This window comes from Neomonachus schauinslandi, chromosome 9, assembly GCF_002201575.2.
Source record: "Neomonachus schauinslandi chromosome 9, ASM220157v2, whole genome shotgun sequence".
Classification (NCBI taxonomy): Eukaryota; Metazoa; Chordata; class Mammalia; order Carnivora; family Phocidae; genus Neomonachus; species Neomonachus schauinslandi.
This window is the reverse complement of record NC_058411.1, coordinates 20,864,650-20,890,136: the sequence shown is the minus strand read 5'-3', so window position 1 is coordinate 20,890,136 and position 25,487 is coordinate 20,864,650. Positions and strand designations below refer to the sequence as shown.

Below are 25,487 nucleotides of genomic sequence, written 5' to 3'. Positions count from 1 at the left end.
CCTGAGCCTAGAGATCCTGACTTTTCCACAGTGGGAAGCCCACCTCCCCCTCTCTGAAGCGATAAGAACCCCAGGGCAGGAGAGGGGAGAAACTCCATCCATGCTGATCACTTCTGTGTCCGGCATCATGTAAGTTGTCCTACATAGACCGTCTCACTTGGAATGGACAACAACTTCGTAAGTACGACTACTATCTCCAATTTTCAGGTAAGGAAACAGAGTCATAAAGATACTAATGATCTTGCCTAAGGTCACACAGCTGGTAAACGGAAGGAGGAGGATCTGAGCAGTCTAACCCGAGTCTGCATGCTCCTAACCAGTGTGTTATATGCATCCCCCAGGGGAAGGCTGGGAAAGGCAGTTGAGAGCCAGGAGACCCGAAGGAAGAGGGCAGAGTACAGCCTCTTCCTAACTGCCTCGGCTTCTGATGGTGCCTTCCCACCATGAAAGGCTCCCCACAGTGGAGACGGGGTTGTAGGGACACATTTCAGCCACTGACCATGATCATCAGCCACAGAGATTAACCAGAATGGAGAGTGTGTAAAAACAAAATGCTCTAAGGGACTGTGGCTTGCGAAGACAGACTGTGATAAACTAGGATTCCTTGCAGTATTATCAAATACCAATCCAAATCCTGTCTGAACCCTTTAGTCTGCAAGAACTCTATGTGTAGACCCCTCCAATAACACACAGCATAAGGGCAAATGTTACCCAAGTTTGAAAAGCGATCCAGAGACAAATGCCTAAACAATGTTTTTGAGGAAGAAAAACAAATATTGTTGAACACACCTGGCAAATTCATCCACAGAGAAATTATCGGTAATTCTACCACTTTCAAAGGAAAATAATCCCTTGGGCCAAATAAAAAAAAAACACCAAGAACACACTACATCTATTCAATGCCATCCTAAATCTAACCCAAGTACAGTGCTTGTTAACAGGCCCTTATTCCACCTGCAAAGTCAGCAGCATCCTTCTTACACCTAGAAATTTAATAAATGAGACCACAGGATGTTACAGACTGAAGTATAGCTCGAGTCAAGCACAACAGAATAAACATAACTGCAAAATGATTTGTAGTCTGGACACAGCGGCTGAGTCCTGACTCTCATTCTGCTTCACATAACATTTGCTTTTTCTCTGCTTAAATCTACCTCCCTCTTGCTGAAAAGGGAAGGTGCACAGGTGAGTGGATGAAAGATTCAGCCTTGTGCATATTACGTATAGTTTGGTCATGCAAGGAGAAAATAAACTGACAAGGAACAGTACTTGTACTGAATATGAGAAAACAGCATATTAAGATATGTCAAATGGTTTCCCAGGATTAACACTCTGCCAACCAATCCGCCAATCTGTGTACGTGTTTTTTCCTAATGCAATTTTGAACCACTCTGTATTCTAGCTTTTTGACTGGGTGACTGCTACACTGAACTCATTCTGCAAACAAAGCTGGCTGCAGAGATTTTAGGAGCAGCAAAGGGTCACCAAAAGTGATATGCAAAGCCTTCTGGGCTCCATCTTACCAGTTGAGTCAGCCTGAGAAGCCTTGCCACTCCTCTGCTCCTCAGCACTGATGAGCTGCAGGTCTGTGTATGAGGGATCAAAACTAGGACTACTGGTATCTTCAGAATGTGTGGTCCAGCTGCTCTCGGAGGTCAGAGGGCATCTCCTCAGGGAGTCGAAGAAAGGGCACGTCCAGCAGGGCACGGTCAATGGTAAGGCTGGGAACAGACCAAAACCCAAAAGCATACAATATAAATAGTTGTGCTCTGCTTATCTTTAGTGCTTGTCTTACCTTGATGGTGCTCAGAGCCTATGAAATCGCAACGGCCATATAAGGCAAGGAAATGATGGCAATATCACTCATGATAGACAGGGGAAAATGATGGACTGAGAGCCCACGGTGAGTCAGTATCAAAACCAGTACCACAAAGAAGGGGGTCTCATGACTCTCAAATTGAAGAAAATCTCACTAAAGAAAAGTAGTGATCTATCAGCTCTACTTCTATTTCTAAACTGAGATTTCAGCTTCATCCAAACCAAAACTTTCACCCTTACCCTTACCCATTCTTAGTGGCATGCTAACAATCTCAAGAAAATTCACCAAATTACACTGCAAAATCAGAGCTAGGTTAGGTTAAGGGATAAGAGAAGATAGGTGAATATGTATGTATTCGCCCAGGAATGTGATATGCCCCTGCTTGAGCCTGACTATACCTGGAGATTCTGCAGACTGTTACATATACAAATTGAGATTCCTGGAGCTGCTGATTCATAATACAATGAACAAGAACTTCCAGGGGGAAATGCACAGGGCTTGACTCTCTCCTGAACCCTGAGCACCAAATTCAGCCTTTCAAAACCACTCTGGAAAGTTTCTTTTTTTTAAATGAAATTTTCTAATGTTCCTCATTTGTCTTCAGTGAATAACCTACCACATGGTTTCTCCCTGGTGTTACATGAGGATCTTGTTGCAAATGTATTGACAAGTACCAAAAACAAGCGCCGAAGGGAGTGCGGACAGGGAAGGAAGAACATAAGAGAAAGATCTAGCATTTCTCAAGTCCTCATGAAATGTCAGGCACTTTTACAAATGTTACCTCATTTCACCACCAATCCTGAGCGACAGGCAGTGGTCTTATTTGACACAAAGGAAAACTGACTCAAGAGAGGTTAAATAGCTTGTTCAAGAAGGGTCAGTTCTCTGGGGGGCCTGGGGGGCTCAGTCGGATGAGTGTCCAATTTCTGCTCAGGTCATGATCTCAGGGTCATGGGATCGAGCCCTGTGTCGGGCTCTGTGCTTGGCGCAGAGTCTGCTTGTCCTTCTCCCTCTGCTCCTCCCCCTTCCCTAAAAAATAAATAAAGTAAGTGAAATCTTTAAAAAGGGGAGGGAGGGTCAGTTCTCCTAGCTGGAGAATCAAAATTATAGAGTTGGCTTTAGAGAAATTTGGGTTAAGAGAAAATTGGGAAAAAAGAATAAATAGCAATATATGTGACATGGAACAAATATGAAACCACAGAGGATTTTCATTCTGTATTCTCTTAGACAGTTACAAGACATGTAGGTCTTCTCTGTCTGGAGTGCTCATGGCTCACCCCTGCTCTCTCTTAAAAATGTTACCCTCTCAGTAAGGTATTCCTGAGTTCTTCTCTCCGAAGATGCAAAGTCCCTTTTCTGCTTCATTTCTCCTTAGCAGTATCACCATCTAATGTACTACATATCCAGTATCTTCCACACTAGAATTTAAGCTCCTTGGTGGGAAGGCAGGGATTTTGGCCCATTTTGTTTACTTCTGCACCCCCATTCCTAGAATAATGCCTGGTGTGAATAGGTACTCAATGAATATTTGTTGGTTATGTCAACAGAAACACCAGAAATCACTCCTAACAGTCTATGCTAAGTAAAGACTGTTCAAACTTGTACCTATAAAACTCAAAAGGCTAAAGAAGAAAAAATAAACAACCAAAAAGCCAAAAGCGAAGCTGAACTTGTAATGGCTTTTTATAGGACTGCTATTTCCTATAGTATTAAGGATTAAACACTTTAAGCTATTAGGGAAACAGAATTAAAATATTAGGTAAAATGTAGTAACACTATTTAAAATACATTACAGCATGAGCAAGAAAGCAAAGAATTGTCAGAGGCCAAGTTCAAGTCAGAACCCAGAATGGTAAACAGCACACAACCTGATTTTCACACTCTGGGGCTTTTGAACAAACCAGGGAGACTCTTCAGCTTGAGTTTTTTTAAATGTCTTGTGAAGAAGGCAGAAGGAAGAAAAACCTAGGACTAACTCAAGATGGGAAATCTAACGGAAGATTTGATGCATGAAGCTTGAATTCCCAAAGGGATCTGTTCAAGGGTAGATTAGGAATAACTCCCACCCCCAAGCTAAGGATAGCAAAGAAAATTTTCAGCCTTAAGCCTGGGTGCAGGGTAGAGAAAAGAAATCTCCTGAGAATTTATAACTATAAGCTGTCCCACATAGGGACTTGCAGCTAAAACTACTTGTGTGGTCTGAAAACCTTCCAGTCTGAGAACACAGCTGAAGTATTTCCAGGTTGGTAGTGACCTCAGGCACCTGGGAAGAGCAAATACTAATCCTTTCTGGAGGAAGATACCTCAAAGCCAGCCTTCCAAGACAGAATGTTCCTCAGTTTCACATGGAGGGGAGGGAGGGGTGTAGCAAACAGAATCAGACCTGCAAAGAATTCAGACACTAGAATTACTAAGCAGGAAATATAAGTATGTTAACTACGTTTAAGGATACAAGAAAAGAATAAAAGAAAATGAAAATATTAGAAAAGAACACACAGAACTGAAAAAGAACTAAATGAGCTTCTGGAGAAGGAAAATATCACTGTAAATACAAAACTGTCCAGAAGGCATAGAAAGACAGAGAGGAAAACATGAAAGACAGATTAAAACACACGGGAACCAAGTGGCCGGTTAGCTCAGTTGGTTAGAGCGTGGTGCTAATAAAACACACGGGAACTGTACCTGGCTGGCTCAGTCCATAGAGTGTGCGACTCTTGATCTCAGAGTCTGAGATCCTATGTTTGAGTGTAGAGCTTACTTAAAATTAAAATCTTTAAAATACATGGGAGAGAAAGCAGGAAGGTCTTGTAGGTATCTATATAACCTGAGTTCCTAAGAAGAGTGTGAGAATGAGAGGCAATATTTAAAAAAAACAAAACAAAACAAAACCACTGACTGAGAACTTCCCAGAACTTATGAAAGATTTTATTTGTCAGATTAGAGATTCCATGGTATCTCAAGCAGGGTAACCAAAAATAACTGTGCAAGTAGACATCAAAACCATACACGACCAAAGACAAAGAGAAGATCTTAAATAAGATTACTTTCAAAGGAATGATGATTAGATTGACTACCACCTTCTCAATAAGAGAAGCCAATGCACACTTCAATGAGCTGATAGAAAATAACTGTCAAATAGGATTATATGCACAGTGAGGAGATCTTCAGAGGTCAGTGGAATAAAAAGACAATTTAGACAAACAAAAACTACAATTAATTTAAAAGAAGGAAACAAAGATGAGAAAAAGAAGCATGATATTACAGAAATAAACTATATCAGTGCTTGATAATAAACATATATGGACTAAAAGTTCCAGCTAAAAGAAAAAGACTATCAAGCTGAAAAAACAAATGAAATCCAATATGCTGTTTACAAAGGACACATCTAAAATACAAAGATTTGTCAACGATGAAAGTAAAGGGATGAGAAAGTCATACAAGACAATATATTAATGAAAAGAACCTGATCTATTGTAGCCTATAGACTTTAAAGTAAAAAGCAGTACTAGAAAGGGTCACAATAAAATTACATGTTTTAATTCATCAGAAATATATGATAACAATCCTAAATTGGTATATATTTAATAACTTAGTCTCAAAATTATTAATACAAAAACTGACAGAACTGCAGAAAGCAAGAAATGTCCATCATCATAATGGGAGATTTTTTTTTTTTGAGTTTTAATTTTTTTTTATTCTTATGTTAATCCCCATACATTACATCATTAGTTTTAGATGAAGTGTTCCATGATTCATTGTTTGTGCATAACACCCAGTGCTCCATGCAGAATGTGCCCTCCTCAATACCCACCACCAGGCTAACCCATCCTCCCACCCCCCTCCCCTCTAGAACCCTCAGTTTGTTTTTCAGAGTCCATCGTCTCTCATGGTTCGTCTACCCCTCCGATTTCCCCCGCTTCATTCTTCCCCTCCCGCTACCTTCTTCTTCTTTTTTTTTTCCTTAACATATATTGCATTATTTGTTTCAGAGGTACAGATCTGAGATTCAACAGTCTTGCACAATTCACAGCGCTTACCAGAGCACATACCCTCCCCAGTGTCTATCACCCAGTCACCCCATCCCTCCCACCCCACCCCCCACTCCAGCAACCCTCAGTTTGTTTCCTGCAATTAAGAATCATAATGGGAGATTTTTAAACACACCTCTCTCAATAATTGATAGATCAAGCAGGCAGAAAAATCAGCAAGGAAACAGAAGATATAAACAACAAAATGAACAAGCTGATCTAATGGTCATACATAGACCAACAGATGAAGAATACATATTCTTCATAACCCACACCTAGAACTCTTATGGCAAGTGACCACATGCTATGACATAAAGCAGATTTTAACAAATAACAAAAACTGGTATCAAACAGACCATGAACACTGATCACAATACAATGAAGTTTCTAGTTATCCAAACCACTTATCTAGATATAACTAGCATCTATTTAAACTAGAGAGAAGACAATTTGAAAAATTTAGAAACTAAGAAACATACTTTTAAATGATTTATTGGCAACGAAGAAATATTAATATTGGAAAATATTCAGAACCAAACAATAATGAAAATAGTATACGTGAAAACTTTAAGAATGCAGGTAAGCAGTACTATCAGGAACAGCTGTATTGCTTATATTAAAAAAGAACTGAAATTTAATACAATATGCTTCCAACTTATTGAGTTACAAAAGGAGCTGCAAAATAAAATAAAGAGTATTAGAAAGGAAATAACAAACATAAAAGCATAAGTTATTGAAATTTAAAAAGTACATCGATAAAAGGTTCTTTAAGAAGACTATGTAATAGAATTGAAAAACTGTCAAGAAAAATCTAGAAAAAAGAGGGCACAAATAACCTTAAGAATGAAAAAAGACATAATTACAAATGCTATATACATGTAGAAGGCAATGAGGAGAAATAATGAATGTCTTTACATCAATACATTTGAAAAAAAGATAACACTGTAGAAGTTCTAGGAAATTATAACTTCAGAACTGATTCAAGAAGAAAGTCAAAAACCTGACTTGTCCAATAATCATCAAATACAGTGAATCAATCCTTAAACTGTCATAAGGAAATGTCAAGCCAGGTGGTTTTACTGAAAAATTCTATCAAATTTTAAAGAAAAAAAAATATTTCAGTCTCTCAGAGTACAAAAAAATAGAGATCCCTCATCAACTCACATTACGAGCAAACTTTAAAGAAAAAAATATATTTCAGTCCTTCAGAGTACAAAAAAGAGAGACCACTCATCAACTCACATTATGAGGTAAGGATTTCCTGACATCAAAACCTGACAAAGTATATCTGATTTATACTTATATTATCCAAAATGAGAATTACAGGTCAGCCTCAATCATGGACATAGATACAAGAATCCCAAATAAATTATTATCAAAGAGAATCTAGAGACTGATGAAAAGGAGAATTACATCATGACTAAATTGGATTTATCCAGTGAATGCAAGGTCGGTTTAACACAGTATTTCTCAATTTTTTTCATTACTGCTCCACTGACAAATTTTTTCCCCAATCATCCTCTCCCTTGAAGTACCCCCTCCCCAGTGGAATATCATGACCAGGAAATTGGTATTAATACAACCTACCAATCTCACTCATATTTCCCCAGTTTTACCTATACTTAGGTATGTATTTAGTTCTATGTCATGTTATCAGTGTGTAGGTTATATATCTACCATCAGTCAGGATGCAGAACAGTGCCATCACCACAAGGAATGCTGACCTTTTATATTCATTTCTACCTCTTCCCCTCATGCCCTGTTCCTAACCTAGGGCAACCATTAATTTGTTTTTCCATTTCTATAATTTTGTCATTTCAAGAATGCTACATAAATGGAATCATGCGGTATGTGACCTTTTAGGATTGGCTGTTATTATTCATCATAATACCTCTGAGATTCATTCAAGGTATTGAATGTATCAACACTTCATTCCTTTAGATTGCTGAGTAGTGTTCCACGGTATGGACTAACCACAGTTAGTTTGGCTGTTTCTGGTTCTTAGCTATTATGAATAAAGGTGCTTTGAATATTCATGTATGGTTTTTGTATAGGTTTTTATATGAACCTAGGTTTCCATTTCTCTGGGGTAAATGCCCCAGAGTACAACTGCTAGGTCATACAATGGGTCATTCATGTATTGCTGGTGAGAATGTAAACTGTAACAATGACTTTGGAAAACAGTTTGACAGTTCCTTATAAAACTAAACATGCAATTAATTTCTCTGCATCCTCACTAGCATTTAGTATTACCACTATTTTTAAGTCATCTAATATGTGTGTATGATAACTCATTTTATTTGCATTTCCCTATTGATAATGATATTGGACATATTTCCAGGTGCTTATTTACCATCTGTATATCCTTTCCAGTGAAACATATGTTTATGTCTGTTGCCCATTTTCTAATTAGATTGCTTGGTGTTTTTTACTGTTGAGTTTTGAATTTTCTTTATATATTCTAGATACCAGTCCTTTGTTGGATATGTGGTTTGCAAATATCTTCTCCCAGTCTATAGCTTCTTTCTTTATCCTCTTAACAGGGCCTTTTATTAAGGAAAAGTTTTAATTTTGATGAGGTCCAGTTTATCAATTCCCTTTTAAATTTTAATAAGACAGATATACTGTATATCTATCATGTATTGTATATATAACTATGCTGTACACATAAAAAGAATAAGATTTCTTTGCCCCCCCCAAGAACTATTTTTAGCCCCATTAGAGGTAATATCACTCTATTGATAATGTGTGGGTTAACGTTACTAAATCAATTAATGTAACTCGCCATAATAATATATTAAAGGAGTAAAAAACCATATTATCATCATAATACATATAGAGAAAGCACTGAGTAAATTTTAGTATTTATTCGTGGTAGTAATTTTTGGCAGACTAGAAACAGAAGAAGCTCCCTAAACCTAGGAGAGCTAACCCCAAAACCCTTTGCAAACACCGTGCACTGCTGGAGAGCTTTCCCTTGCAGATCCTAATCAAGATGATGGGTACCTGCTACTACTTCTATTCAACATCCTATTTGTGGTCAGAACCTACATAGTAAGGCAGTAAAAAAAAAAAAAAAAAAAAAGGAGTGACAAAAACCAAACCTATTCTTTGCAGATGATATTTTTGTGTACAGAAAATAACCAGGAAACCCTAATAAATTATCAAATAATTTTAGCACAGTACTTGTGTTTTTAAAAATAAATATATAAAAATAATTGCATTTCTGAAAATTAAAGAAATATATAGAAAATTAAACTTAAAACAAGGTAGCATGTATAATAGCAACAAAAATATCAAGCATATATCATAATAAATCTAACAAAAGATGCACAAGTCTTCAGAGGAGAGACTCCTAAAGTTTATTAACAGATTGTACAGAAGATCTAAATAAGTGGAGAGATATAATTAGGTTCAAGAAAGTTAATGTTGTGAAGATGTTAATTCTCCCCAAACTGGTTTATAGATTTACTACATTCTCAATCAAAATCCTTGCATATTTTTCCTCATATTAATAAGCAGAATCACACTTCTTAGATATGAACAAAGTAGAATTTTAATAACATATGTTAAAAATGAATAAAATATTAGAAATAATAGTAAAATATCATATAGAAAAAAATGAAATTAAACTCCTACTTCACACCAAATGGAAAAATCAATTCTAGGTGGATTGAATATAAAGCATAAAAGGCTCCACAAGAAATATTTTAGGAGTGCCTGGTTGGCACAGCTGGTTGAGGTCCAACTCTTAGTTTTGGCTCAGGTCATGATCTCAGAGTTGTGAAATCAAGCTCTGTATCAGGCTCCAAGCTCGGCACAGAGTCTGCTTGAGACTATCTCTCTCTCCCTTTGCCCCTCTCCCCCATACTCACATGTGTTCTCTCTCTCTCTCTCAAATAAATACATAAATCTTTTTTTTAATGATTTTATTTATTCATTTGAGAGAGAGAGAAACAGAGAGAGCACAAGCAGGGGGAGAGGCAGAGGGAGAGGGAGAAGCAGACCCCCTGCTGAGCTGGGAGCCCAATGTGGGGCTCAATCCCAGGACCTTGAGATCATGACCTGAGCCAAAGGCAGACTCTTAACCATCTGAGCCCCTAAATACATACATCTTAAAAAAAAAAAAAAAAGAAAGAAATATTTTAGAAGACATATACCCAAATATGCTCATGACATCAGGATAGGGAAAGATTTCCTTTACCGAGACACAGAAAGCACTAAGCATAAAAACAAACAAATTTTGTATCATTAAAATTAAGAACTTCTTTTTACAAAAGGAACCATAAAGAGAGTGAAAGACCATCTACTTTATCCTACATCCATGTGTAGGAGATACTGCCATATATCATATCTACATGATATGATATATGGCTCAGTCGGGTAAGCAACTGCCTTTGGCTCAGGTCATGATCTCAGAGTCCTGGAATCGAGTCCCGCCTTGGACTCCCTGCTCAGCGGGGAGCCGGCTTCTCCCTCTGCCTGCCTGCTCCCCCTGCTTGTGCTTTCTCTAACAAATAAAAAATTTTAAAAATCTTAAAAAAAGAAAGAAAAGAAATCTCAGATGAATCACTTTATTTAGGTTCTGAAGTGAATGTCCTCAGGCCACAAGATGAGTTGAACTATTGAGAGGAAGTGTGGAGCCTGAAGCTGACTCTTCTCCCAGGGGCCAGGCCTTTGATACTTGGGCCAGAGGACAGCAGATTGCTGTCACCAGGGCTCTTCGCAGCCACATCCATCCAGCAAAGAATAAAGTGAAAAAAAGATAGAAATCTGCGACTCCTCCTTTCCTAAGAGCTTAAGTACAAGGACCCTGGATCCAGACTGCCTGTCTCATTCTACATCTGGTCTTGCATCCTGAAGCAAGTTACTTAATCTATCTGTTCTGCTGTAAAGTTTTCACCTTTAAAAATGGGACTTAAAACTGTACCCACGTGGAAAAGTGCACAAAGGAAGCACTGAAAAGGGGTCAAGTGGTTATTACTTCCAGACTAAACTTAGGTCCAAATCTACTTGAAATCTCCACTTAGGTCTCCAACCTTACCTATCTGAAACTAAGTTCCTGTTATCCCCTCCACACCAGCTCCTTCATCCCTCTAGATGCTCAGAACAAACCCACTGAGCCACCCTTGATTCTTCTCACATTTGGCCCATCATAACTTCTGCTAGTCCTCCATTCAAAATACATCTGGAATCCAATCACTTCCCACCATCTCCAAGCTACCACCCTGACCCAAGACACTGCTGTGTGACCCAGACTAACGCCATCCCGGGACAGATCTGCGGAAAAATCTGCATGACGACCTGACATCTTCTTGAGCACAGCCCCATCCCCCAACATTCTTTCTTGTCTAACCTCACCCTTAAGTACACCCTTGGGGCTTACCATCCTCAATCGGCGCAGGAGAGATGACTGTGACACACAACTGCTCTCAAACATTCCCCCTGGGGTGGTCTACCCACACTACTCCCCAGCCTCTAGGACTACAAAAGCAGGTCTTATGGGAAGTGGGGTCACAGAGATCTACTCAGCTTGCAGCTGCAGACATGCGTCTGTCCCTAAGTCCCTTTAATAAACCATTTCTTATCAAGGTGGACCTGTTGGCCTTTCTCTCTGGCCTTAGGGCTCCTGTGGCCTTTGGAGGTCATTTTTGCACATCCCTCTTTCATGGAAAAACCATCCCTTCTGGATGGTGACAGGGGCCCCCCACCAAGTCACCCTGCTTCCCCAAGTGTCCTCCTCCTCTCAGTCTGTTCTCACCAGAGCAACAGCCACACAGCTTTCACAGAATTACCTGTTCACATCAAAGTCAGACCTCACCACATCACTGCTCAAACTCTGATGGCTTCCCACCTCATCCACAGCGAAAGCCAAGGTCCTCCCTGTACCCTCGAAGCACCTCGTGGTCTAAGTCCTCATGACCTCTCCACCCCATGCTCTTCTCTTCTCCCCATGTCACTCCACTCCAGTCACATACCACCAACACGACACCGCACCCCTTCAGAGGCTCATCATTTATAGTTCCTTTCACCTGGACAGCTCCTTCCCCAATTTCTGCAAGGCTCACTCCTCACTTCGCCCATGTCTTCACCCAAAAGTTACTGCTCAGAGACTCACTCCCTGATCTTATGTAAAACTTCACATCCTCCCTCACTCCATTCTCTTTCTTTCCCTCATGTTTCTCTCCTTCCTGCTAACCACACTGTCTAACACACTTACACTGTATCTACATACTTATTGTGTTTCTGGTACGGCTTCTCCAGCAGAAAGTATGCTCCATGGGGCCAGAATATTCCACTGTATCCCCAGTGCCCTGAACAGTGACTGGCACATAGTGAGAATTCAAAGCACCATTGGTTGAATGAATAATAAACTGACAAGCTGTCAGCTAAAACAATTAATACAGCAACTACAATATTTTCTTCTTATCCTTTGGGATCCTAGACTAAAATTTAAATACTTATATACATTTTGATGCCGTATTCTTTATTTATACTTTGATGTCTACTCACTAGGGCTATATGATTTCTCCAATGCTGTAAACATGCCCACGCATTAATATAAAATAGATCTAATTCCATTCTTCATTTGTGGTCCCCTGGTAGCTCATAGTTGGCAATACCAAGCAGCTGTCCCAGGACTGGTTCAGAGGAGCTCTTGCTTACCCCAGAAGGCTTCACTGGTAACAGATTGCCCAACCGTTAGGTAACCTCCGCATGGGGAGAGCAGGGACTATGGCCAATTTTCTCATAATTGCATTCCCAGCACCTAAATATTTTTTGCATGAATGAATTAATTAATGCATGCTTGGCAGTTTATTGTGTTTTGTGTCCCATGCTGAGGGTGAGATAGGCCACAAGGACCCCTTGGGTAAGCTAGCACATTCTGGAAGAGGAGAATATTGGAGTTTTTGTAAAATACTTAAAGTCCCTTTTAGATAACTGGAAGAAGTCACTTTCAAAAGATCCTCTCCCCTGCCCAAATGGCATGATGATAGCTTCAAATATGACAAAAATATAATGGACAGTTTTAATTGTGCTTTCTAAGGCAGCTCCCAGAAGGAAAAATATGTGTGTTTGTATATGTATCATAGTTATGTTATGCGTATATTATATACACATGTGTATGTAAGCACATGTTATGCACATATACTATGTGTGTATACATATGTATGTGTATCTGTGTGCTATGTATACGCACGTTTGTGTGTGTGCATTCTGTGTATAATAATGGGAAATCAAAACGGATGACCGCTGATAACCGAAGGGCATGATGGGGAAGAGGCCAGCCTAGTTTCTTTGCCTATTTTGTTAAAAAAAATAATAACATCTTCACTGAGGATTCCATGCCTCAAGTTCTACCTAACAGCTCATTTGCCCCATAAATGGGAGTCAGTCATTCTGCGGGATGTTTCATATACATCTTTCATCTTTCATTCATTAATCCAACAAACACTAAGTGAGTACCTACTAAGTTCCATGCTCCATATTCTGGGATAGAGAGTAAATGAGATAGACAGTATCTCTCTCCTCTAGTGGGGAAGAGAGACAATAAACAAACAAACATAACCTCATTTCAGGTAGAAACATGGGCTATAAAGATATTTAATGCAGGAAAAAGGGGGTGGGGGCGAGGGGAAATGATGCTTGAGCAGAGCTCTGAGTGAAAATGTAGGGGAAGAGTTCTGGGGGCCAAGGAACCAGCAAGAGCAGAAATGAGCTTGTCAGGAACAGCAGGAGAGGTAGTGATTAGAGCAGAGTGGTGCCCAGTGGAGAGAGGCAGAGGGCATCAGGCCCCAAGGAAGAAGGGCTTTGTTAGAATCCATTCCTCAGTACATCACTGTCGAAGATGGATTCCGGAAAGGTCATTAATTACTCCTAAAAGCAGAGAACAATTCAAGGTATTAAATGAAAATAAAACGTCCTCTATTGAAGAGGGAAATACATATGCCTGCCAAATGCAATGGGCCTTGGCTACATGTTCACCAAATGGTTGGGACCTTAGCCCACTCCCACCCACCAATTCCCCCTCAGTAGCCAGAATAAAAAGTATAACAGAAATTAACCACTGGGCTAGTCTTCTTCAGGATTAAGTCTCTCAGCTGTCACCCCTGCCTCCCTCTTAAAGGCTGACATCATCCCTGGTCTTCCCCCAAACAAGCGGCTCTTTCTCTGGTCCCAGATAATTAGCTTCCCCAGACACAATGGGAAGGCCTTAGCCCAAGCTTTTGGGGAAGATATTCGAAGCACAAGGAAATATTAGTGTTTTGCTTGGGCTGTGCAACAAATGTTCCGGAAATGAACATTTTTTTATGCTTGTAATTATGCGTATCCTGCAGCATCTGCATAATGGGTCCAATTCAGCCTTGGCCTTGCCCCAAATTGCCATGTCTGTGGAGGAAGGTCAGTGCATAACACGATGAGTGAACAGGAAGCTTCATGCTGAAAATAGTGCCACAATTTTTTCCTTTTAATTTTGGGAATGAACTTTGCTCTTTCAAGTCCATTTATCTGCATGCATTTGCAAACATATTCTAAGCACACACATACACTTGTAAAATGCATATACATGGAATCAGCCTTTGCTCTGAGAGGATCTTTATAAAGACTTTAGGTGATATGTAAGCTGACTGCTACATTCCTCCTGGCACATGGTGGAATTTTAAAACGTAGGAGACAAAATACTAAATTAGGAGAACTTTTTGCCACCAGGGAAACTCAGAAACACTAGTGCTAAGGGACCCAATGTGAATAAAATACCACCTGGGGTTAGGTTCATTTTCAAAAATATTTCTTTAGAGAACAATATAAAGATTCTATTTTGATTTGAACAGATTCACCAGAAGTTTGGTGGGTTGTTTTGTTTTTTCTTGTTTAACACTTTGGATCTGCTGTGTTCTGCTGCTCTTCCAAGGTTTAGCAGGACATCTGTGCATTAGGATTCGGGGTTCAGCAAATGAGTGTTCAGTTAAATTTCTTGACATTTTCCAGTGGGTAACCCAGTTCAATCACATGGCATTTTCAGACTAAGATGTGAACAGTATTCTCGTGGCTCCTTTAAGTCTTAAGTTTAAGTGTTTGGCAGTTAAGGTTCTAATAAAAATCTTTTTTTTTAAAGAGAATACTTAACAACATGGCCTGAGCCAAAGTGTTCTTGTTAAGTCAAAGAGAGATGAATTCCACATTCGGCCTCCATCAGATTTCAGAGGTTTTAATGGAGGAACCCATATTTACAAAAGGGGCACAACTTCATATGCACCTCATTCTTAGCATCCTCAGGTCCAAGAATTGATGCCAGCAATCCTTCTTATATAGGTAGTTACCAAAAGGCTTTGTCACTCAATTGACTGATTTTATTCATATTTTTTCTGAGAGAGATGATGTGTCTCTGTTTTCCCAGACCAACTGTGACGGCACTTACTCATTTCAAATCTTGCACTAGTTTAAATCCAAAACAAAGGTGTCCCCCTGATGGACTTAAAGCATTTCTGGAGTTGTCTTCCCCATCAGCTGTTGCTCCTCATTGTCCAGTCAACCTTGGTATGCTTCAGTGCAAGATAAAATCAGGAGCCAGGTCACCAAGGTGGGGAGGAGCAACTCCCTGGCTTATTTAAGTGCCCCAGGGCAGCTTCCGACAATCATATGCCACGAAAATAAGAGATTTACCACTAGTGACAGTCTCTTTGTCCCTTACTCCACTGTGCCTTCAGCCTCCTTGCATTTTAACTTGAGCAAGTAGTACAGTCCCATTCCAGGCTGAAATCCAATGCTCTCTTGGTTTTATCTGTAGGTGGCACAGCTTAAAAGATAAATTCTTTTGGTTTTTTGCTCTTCGTCTGCCAGGAAAACTGTAAACAGTGCAGGAATGGGAACTGGGGGAGGGGATGGAAAAGGAGTACGCCACATAACACTTCTCCACCTAACGACTCCATGTGTGCACACGTGTGCTTTCTTTCCCAACTTCTTGCCAGCCTGGATGTGAGGGTATGGACCAGCTGGCTTAGTAAGGCTCCACTGTTTGCTTCCCAAAATCCAGACTAGGAATAGCACTAATCCATTCCATTTATCCTCCTTTCTCATTCTCCTTCTCTTAGGTCAAGATCATGATCATCTCATAAAAAATATTCACAAAGAGGCTGCATGGGACGGGGCTGAAGGGGTTCAAGACAGGTCTCCTCAAAATGTGCCAGTTTGGCATGTGGACTCTTTTGAGCTGAAGGCAACTGAGATCCTGTGGGCTAGAGAGAAAATCTTGCCCTTCCTTTAACTACCTAAAGAATCTAAATGGAGTATCTTTCCCAGACTAAGGGTTATTACCAGTAGAGATAAATTTTATCCGAGTGACTCATCTGCATGGCAGGGCAAATATCTAATTCTCAAGCATCTGCTCTTCTTACTGTCCTGTGAATCGGCCTCCTCCCCTTTGAAGCCTCAGGCCCCTCTCCCATTCCTTAGCTCAGGATGGCATATATACCTCATTTTACCCGCCTATGAACCTCCTGTTTATGGGGGTTCCCTAGTACAAAATTATATTTTATTTTCTCCTATGAATCTGTCTCATGTCAATTTAAAATCTCAGACCAGCCAGAAGAAATTCTGAAAGGTAGAGGAAACTTTCCTTCTCCCAAGTCCAAAATGCACATTTTTCCCCTTCTCCTGACACAGAGATGTCTGACCAGAAAGTGCTAGGCACATAACAGAAGCAGACAGGACACGGGAATAAAGTGGGAAGAAACAAAGAAACCACAGCTACATTATAGGGACGAGAATTGGTTTGCTCTAGTGATACTGATGCGGCTAGAAAGATAGCTGAAGCCGTAAACAGTTTCCACAGACTTTCCTTATTTCTGGCTGAACTTCACCACCTACATGCACTGAGACACACCGATACATTCCACAGTTCACCAACAGATTCCCAATTCCTGCATGTTTAAATACAGCACATCAAGGATCTCTCTTGCCCCGATTCTATTTCAATCATGGGCTGTCCATACTAAAAAACAGTTTACTTGATATACATAGCGTGAAGCTATAGCCCCAAACAGGCCCAGGGTCTGCTTGCTGAAAATTAATACACTAAGAGAAGCATTTTTTAGAGTGGATAAATGAGAAATTTTTGGACAAATCATTTCTATATTGTCAGATTAGACTAAAAAGAACCAGATGGCCACTCATTTCATAGAAGTTGGCCATGCAGCCAACACATGGTTTTCTCCAAGTGGGCACCATTGATCCAGGGCAAAACTGAACAAGAGCTCTGGGGAAGACCCACAATCAAATGATAAATAATGAGGGAAAATGCTTTAAATTCAAACTTTGATCCTTCCCAGGAAGAGATGATAGATGGGCCTGGTTATAAAATGAAGCTTCTAGGCAAGCAATTCTCCCCACATCTACTACTTCCTTTGCTTCCTCAAAGTACCTTCAAATTTTCAGCTACCATGAGATGGAAAATTTTTTTTTTTAAGACATGCAGTAACTGAAAGACGGTCAACTGGAGGCAGATGGGGGAATCATGGGAGCATACGTTGGCTGTGGATTCCTACTAAAAGACCCAGGAAGAAGCTCAACGGACTTCTGTTAAATTCTGAACACTCTGTTACCCAGTTTTGTATTTGAATATCTGCACCTAAGATAACTACGGAGAGGAGGTGCTTAATAAATATTCAGTGACTCAATGAATAAATTATAAAAGGCTATAAACTTTGGAAATAAAACATACTGGATAACACAGATGCTTAATAATGGCCTGCACTATTATAGATGCTCCCCTAGCCCAGACTGACTCATTTTCAGTCTTATGCAAATGGTTCCGTTTTAGGATTTTGGAGATTTGGTACATTCGTTTATTGGAACTGCTATAACAAATTAACACAAACTTTGTGGCTTAAAACAACAGAACTTTCTTCCCTCCCAGTTCTGAAAGCCAGAAGTCTGAAGTCAGAATCGCTAGGCCGAAATCAAGATGTCTGCCTGGCAGCCCTCCCTTCAGAGGCTCTGGGGGAGAACAGATTCCCCGCCTCTCCAGGCTTCTCAGGGCTGCCAGAATTCCTCGGCTGTGGACTCATCACTCCAATCTTCCAGGTCACATCTTCAAATCCCTTTTTGTTCTGTCTTTGCATAGCCTTCTTTGTGTGGGCAAAATCTCCCTCTGCCTCCCTTTTAAAAGAACATAGGTGATTGCACTTAGGGGCCCCCACCCAAGATAATCCAGGAATATCAATCTAAAAATCCATAACTTGGGAGTCTGGGTGGCTCAGTCAGTTAAGCGAATGCCTTCGGTTCAGGTCATGATCCCAGGGTCCTGGGATCGAGTCCCACATCAGGCTCCTTGTTCAGCAGGGAGCCTGCTTCTCCCTCAGCCTGCCGCTCCGCCCTGCTTGTGCTATCTCTCCCCCTCCCTCTGATAAATAAATAAATAAAATCTTTAAAAAATAAAAACAATCAAAATCCTTAACTTAATCACATCTGCAAGGACCCTATCTTCAAATAAGTGAACATTTACAGGTTCCAGGGAGTGGGACCTGATATCTTTGGAGGCCATTAGTTTGCCTATCACACCAGGAAAACTCAGTATTACCAAAAGAACAGAGCAGGCAGCAGTGAATGCAAGAAGCCTCAGACTGTCTCTATCACTATGAGGATACTTGCTGCAACAGACTTCTGTTAAACATCTGTGTTATTTTGGTGTAATGCCCACAGTTACATATATAATATTACTGACAATGCACAGTACCTCAACCTTTTGGATTTAAATTAAAATCTGAGCTGCCCAATAGCCATCAGAACGGAACTGTCTATCTTGGGGGATGTCTGCATTACCCATGTTGACAGGGTCGAAGCCTCCTTTTTCCTTATCACATGACCTTAGCTCCATCAACCACTCTTCCTTGTTGTCAAACCCAGTCTGTGTGAGGAAACCCATGAGGGAATTAGCCTACATGGGTGGGGCTGGTTTGGGTAATAGGGAAATTGATGGGTCAGGCTAGGTATTGGCAGGAAAGGTGGAATCGGAGCCTTGGATTTATTACCCATTTCCTTTACCACTCTGATGCTCTGAGCATGGTTCTTGGGTCCCTGGAACACTACCTGAAGTGGGGCTGGCCCTACACATGCTTTATTCCTGCTTCTTGCCCACACATCAAGCCTCAAGGCTGCTAGAAAACCAGCCTACAGGCTCCTCCTGAGGCAGCCTACAGGCTCCACCTCTAGAAGGATGAGTTAAACTCACATATGGAAACATATAGATTATTGTTTGAGCAGTTTTGAAGCCACAATAATGCTTTCAACACATTTGAAAATTGTCATTTCTTACTTGTTCTCTAGTAATATCAATACATTCCATAACCTTATTAGAATGCAGAGCTGGGACTAGGGTAAGGCAAGTGAGGCACACTCCCTTTGGGTACAAAATTTGGGGAATCAAAAATCTCAGGAATCAAACAACATTTTTTTTTAAAGATTTTTATTTATTTTTTGACAGAGAGGAAAAAACAGTGAGAGAGGGAACACAAGCAGGGGGAGCAGGAGAGGGAAAAGCAGGCTTCCCGCCAAGCAGGGACCCCGATGCGGGACTCGATCCCAGGACCCTGGGATCATGACCTGAGCCGAAGGCAGGCGCTTAAAGACTGAGCCACCCAGGTGCCCCTCAAACAACATTTTAAATACAGTATTTTTTTTTTTTAAGATTTTATTTATTTATTTTGACAGAGAGAGAGAGAGAGACAGCGAGAGAGGGAACATAAGCAGGGGGAGTGGGAGAGGGAGAAGCAGGCTTCCCGTGGAGCAGGGAGCCCGATGCGGGGCTCGATCCCAGGACCCTGGGTATCATGACCCGAGCTTAAGGCAGACGCCTAACGACTAAGCCACCCAGGTGCCCCCAAATCTGATGTTTAAATATGAGCAAGTAGAGGTGTGCCTGGGTGGCTCAGTTGGTTACGTATTTGACTTTGGCTCAGGTCATGATCTCAGGGTCCTGGGGATGAGCCCTGTGTGGTCAGGCGGGCTCCCTGCTCAGTGGGGAGTCTGTCTGTCCCTCCCCTTCTGCCCTCCCCCATGCACAGCTCATGCACGTGCACAGGCTGTGTCTCCCTCGCTCTCTCAAATAAATACATAAAATCTTTTTAAAAAATACAGGGCACCTGGGTGGCTCAGTTGGTGCCTTTGGCTCTGGTCATGATCCTGAAGTCCCAGGATCGAGTCCCGCATCGGGCTCCCTGCTCAGCAGAGACTCTGCTTCTCCCTCTGACCCTCCCCCCTCTCATGTGCTCTCTCTCTCTCTCTCATTCTCTCTCAAATAAATAAAATCTTTAAAAAAAATAAAAATATAAAAAGTATACATAATATGTAAATTATGTAAAAATGGAAGTGTCAATTATATAGAATTATGTTTTATATTTTCTTAACAATTGTTTTATTGGTGCTGAAAACATGTTTGAAAACCAAAAGAATTGTTTTTAAAAATTAAAACTAGCAAAACATTTAACCCACCAACAAAATAAAACGTATCTACCTTACTTTTCTCTAGTAGATCTCTGTGGTAGACAAAATAATGCCCCCCAAAAGATGCCCATGTCCTAATCCCCAGAACCTGGGAATAGGTCACCTTCCATGGCAGAAGGGACTCTGCAGATGTGATGAAGTTAAGGACCCTGGGATGGGGTGATTATCCTGGATTATCCTGGTGGGCTCAATGTAACCACAGGGTCCTTAAAAGTGGAAGAGGCGGGCAGAAATCAGAGGGAGATGAGATTACAGAAGAAAGTCACAGAGAGATGCAGCATTGCTGGCTTTGAAGGCAGAAGAAGGGGCCACGTGCCATGGAATGTGGACAGCATCCAAAAGCTAGAAAGGGCAAGGAAACAGATTCTTCCCTAGAGCCTCCTGGAAGGAACGCTGCCTTGCCAATGCTTTGAATTAGCCCAGTGACACCACGTCCAACACTTGGACTTCTGAACTACAGAAACTATAAGAAAATAGTTATGTTGCTTAAACCACCAAGTTTGTGGTAATTTGTTACACAGCAAATAGAGAACTAAGACAGTCACAAAGGCTATCCAGTCAGTGTTGGCATGCTTTAGTGCACAATAAAATAAGCAGCCAGGTCACCAGGGAGGGGACTAAACAACTCTGGCTTCGCTAAGCTCCCCCGTGCAGCTTCTGGCTACTGCAATGCCACAAAGTAAGAGAATTATCATTAATGACAGTCCCTACCCCTGAAGATTTAGCTCTAACAGGTCTGGGACACAAGAAGATCCGTGTTTAACTAGTGACTCTATTAGAAATTGATGGTGGTTCATGTTCTGAGAGACATTCATTCCTGCCTGTAAGGAGCTTATAATTTAGGGGCTGAGTAAACATAATTCCAATACCTAATAGGTAAATAAATATGCATACTTCCAAAGACAGGTCAACAGCCAGGGACAAGTACAGAAGGCTAAAAATGGCCCAGAGCACATAAATCCTTCCATAGGCTTTGATAACAAAGCCTAGTTGTAGAATTAAGCCAGAAGAGATCTCTGCCAGCAATCCTGTGTGGCCGGTGCCTGAGGGCTCTGGTAAAGCAGATTCCCAGCAGTCCTTACACACCTCTTCATGGCAAAGCTCCCCTGGTGAGCATGGACCTAAGCCCAAACCCTTCCCAGCCTCCCACCTGTCTCACCTGTTTCCTTCTGAGATGGTGATGTGCTGGCCCAGGGCATGTCGTCTTCAAATTGAACCCAGTTGCTGATGGCGAAGGCCAGGTCAGGTGGGGGCTGCTCGGGACTCCCAGGAGGGGAGGTCGCTTCAGAGATGAGGCCCAGCTTTTCAGAGGAGTCATCCTGCTCTGAGTGGGAAAGCTCCTGAGAGCCTCTTTCTGCCGCTTGGTTCTCCCCGGAGGAGCTCTCAGACTGGTCTGAGTAAGACGACAGTGCTGGGAGGTGCTCTTCGGCGACCCCTGAAACACATACCAGACACCACCATCAATCACGTGAGGAAGGCCACCCTTCAAAACTCTCATGGAGGAAAATCCCAAGGATATGTAAGGGGTGATCACAAGACTCACCATTCCGGTGAGTGGGTGCGGATGAAGAAACAGCCACGCCCAACTGCCTTTATGCTAAAGGAGTGTTTTCCTAATAATGTGTATGAAGGATAACCTCAGCATGCCCACATTCAGTATCCAGGCAAGCTGAGAATGGAAATCTTATTCACTGTTCTTATCCTAGCATCTACTCCAGGCCTTGGCAGTCACAAACAACAATGCTTATAGAGGCCAAACAGAAATATAACTGAGTCGAACAAGAAAAGCAAAAGGCAACAGGGACTGATGGAGACTTTGGTTGAATAGGAGAGCTTCTGTCTGGACTAAACACATTCAAATTCATACTTCAAACTCCATGCAGTCCACACTACACGTGTCTGCAGACTGCCCAGGTGCAAACTCTGTACCAACAATCAGCTGAATGAGGCCCAGCTGAATGAGGCCCAGCTAAATGAGGCCCCTAACTTTCTAGCACTTTATTGGTCCTGAAACACATAACAGCCTTCAAAAAAAAATTTTTTTTAAAGAACTATACCCTAATGGTGGTGGTGGTTACACAAATCTAGACATCTGTTGAAGTTTCTCAACGGCATACCAAAAGCGGTCAATTTTACTATATGAGAACTTTTTAAAAATCGAAGTACTAATATAAAATTTTTTTCTGCCATCATTAGCCACACAACCTAGTCTACCTGCATGTAACCAAACCCTTTAGACTAGCGCTGCCCAACAGAAATAAAAGCTGAACCACATATGTAATTTTAATTTTTTTAGTAGCCACATTTACAAAAAAGTAGAAAGAGCTGAACTACTTTTACTAATATAAATTTCAACTCCTTATGTTGAAAATTTATAATTCTAACATGTAATTAATATAAAAGTTATTAATGAAATATCTTACTTTCACTAGGTCTTTGAAATTCAGTGTGGGTATTTTATACTTAAGACACATTTCAATTCCGACTAGCTGCATTTCAAGGACTCAATAGCCCCATGGCCACCATACTGGACGGCTCACCTGTCAACTCACGCTTTCCAGGTGCTCTCAATGAAGCTGGGCTGATAGCAGTTGGCAGTGGTAGCTGCAGTGGGACAAGGCTCTGCAAACATCTCCCGTCCCCTACCTTGACCTTCATCCCTAAGGACCAGGTCCCTAGAAGTCAATTTAGCCATCTTCATCGTATCGTGGATGACAATTAACTGAGCTCTTCCTACATGCCAGGCACTGTTTTAAGCACTTTACATATATTAATTCATTTAATCCTCACAGCCCCCCTGAGGAAGGTACTGTGATTACCCCTACTGCACAGATAAAGAACTACACAGAGAGGTTAAAGAGACCGTCTACCCAAGGGCATATCACTCAGCTAGCTGTGACAGAGCCAGGATCCGAGCCCAAGCAATCTGTCTCTAGTGCCTGTCACTCTTCACAGCTATGTTTTAAAAACCGAGGAACTCCAAACTGCTGTTGGGAGTGACACCCTAAAAGGCCGAGTATAAAGTAGTTTGTAAATAGGAAGTTTACGCTCCTTAGAAGAAAGCACCCAATACTTTTGGTGTTTCCAGGCCCTTTTGTTTGGGACTCAAAGGTTCCTAAAAATGCTTCCCCCAGGCTCCTAAGTGGAAAAATGTGCACCTTAGGAAAGTGACAAACCGGCTCTTTTTCACATATTAAGATGCCACCCAAAGAATGATCAAGTAGAAGTCATTATAAACAGTTGTGGTTCTTTGCTGATCTTTTCACTTAAGAAATGAGAGTGCTCCTTACCCTCGGAAGGGACAGGAAAAAGTGGCTCCTCATTGAAGGAGACCCACTCTGACTGGTGGGTGGCAATCACATGGTCCAAGGTCGTCATGCTAGGAAGGCACTGATCATCTTCACACTGATGGCCTCAGACAGACCCCAGAGTAATGTCTGGGGTGGAGGTATGGTAGCACAGTGGACTTGGGTCTTGGCTCTGGTGTGAGGATCTTGTAGAGGGTGGCACTCAGAACGTAGAGAGATTGGCCCCTCTTGCCTTTGGCTAATCTGCCGAGCAGAAATCTGTTTAAAAAAATAATAAAAATTAAAAAGGACAACTATCACATTATATCTAACCCACACAGGTCTAGGGTTTTCAACACTGCCCACAAAAAGGTGTGGGTGGTTTCCAGCTTGTATTACTTCTCTCTGCCCTGTCTTGTCCCCACGTCTTGTATAGAAATATCTGCCTTTAGCATCAAGATCTCTGTATAGGCCTTCATATCAGACTTGTAAATAATCATGCAAATTTTAGCAATCAGATCCTAAATTTCTCCAACTATTATATTTTGGAAATACTTCTATTTATAATACAATGCCATTGTTGTAAAACAAAAATTAAAACTTTTCAAAGTATTTTCACTTTCTTTTACTAGATGGTAAAATAAAAGCATGTTCTTTCCTATTAAATCATAGCACTTTCTTGCCTTAGGCAGGTAGCTCTTTGCAAGCCTGATTTAAATCCTTGGCAGAAACCCAACCACCTCCAGATGGTACCTCCAAGCATGGTTTACCAATCAAGAGAAATAGAAATGGAGTCATCTTGTTCATTTGGAGTAAATGGGAAGGGAATATTTGCTTTAGTAAAAAATGTGAGTTAAAGAAACATATTTTCAATTTAGGCCAATTTGAATTAGTACATAAAAGTCTAGCCTTTACTCACATCACAATTATGTTCTATGTATATAGAAAGATACTTAATAGACATAATTCTGTTTGTACTATTAATGTCCATTTACAATCTGAACCTAGCTCTTGCTCTTATGATAAATAAAATCTGAAATAATGCAAAATTAATGTGTTTCCACAAAAGAGCTACTATTTGTCCTGAACAATATCAGTTCTTATTAATGGAATACTTCCAATATTCGTTTTAGTCTAGAAAAATTTAACTCATAGCCTTCTGACTGGTGCATAATAAAAAAAAAGTTGAGGAAATTGTAGTATAGATTATTACCTGCCATAAATAATCTATGCTGGGGTTAACCAGAACAGAAATATGTAATAGTTTTTGTCTTTTTTGGTAGCTAAAACAGTTTTGCTGTACAATACTGCCTAAAAATAACTGCTTGCATACATTTATAATTTTCAGAAACATATTTTTTTATATATTTTTGAAGATTTTATTTATTTATTTGAGAGACAGAGGGAGAGGGAGAAAGAATCTGAAGCAGACTGCACTGAGCACAGTCCAATGCGGGGCTTGATCCCACAACTGAGATCATGACCTGAGCCAAATGATACTTCATTTGATTCTATAGCCATTTTAGTTGAGTAAGGCAGATATAACTATAATTTCTTTACAGATGAAGAAATTTGGGGTGGGAGGAGTGGCTTATCCAACATTTTCATTGTTTCCAGGCCCTTGTTTGGTGCCCTAAGATGTTTCCTCCAGGCTTCTAACTGGAAGAATTCACACATCCCAGAACAGTGACAAATGGACTCTTTTTTCTCCCTGATATCCACAGAATGATCAACTAGAGATATAATAAGCAGGTGTGTTAGATGCACCAAGCTAGGAAGTGATCGATACATCCCTGAAACCTCGGTCTTCTGGTGCCAAAACACTCTGATCTTTGGATCACAGCCACACAC

General features: G+C 40.8%; 1 protein-coding gene across 2 annotated transcripts in view; it reads right to left on the bottom strand.

The window, feature by feature from the left end:
- Nucleotides 1-23,800, bottom strand: part of STON2 (stonin 2) — a 107,890-nt gene extending 84,090 nt beyond the window's left edge. For both annotated transcript variants that reach the window (XM_044917841.1, XM_044917842.1), the window contains exons 1-3: nt 23,640-23,800; nt 21,500-21,784; nt 1,524-1,721 (exon numbers count right to left, since the gene is read on the bottom strand). In XM_044917841.1, coding sequence (XP_044773776.1) covers nt 1,524-1,721; nt 21,500-21,784; nt 23,640-23,727 — 571 coding nt within the window. In that variant the 5' untranslated portion in view covers nt 23,728-23,800. The remainder of the gene's footprint in view (nt 1-1,523; nt 1,722-21,499; nt 21,785-23,639) is intronic.
- Nucleotides 23,801-25,487: the final 1,687 nt, after the last annotated feature.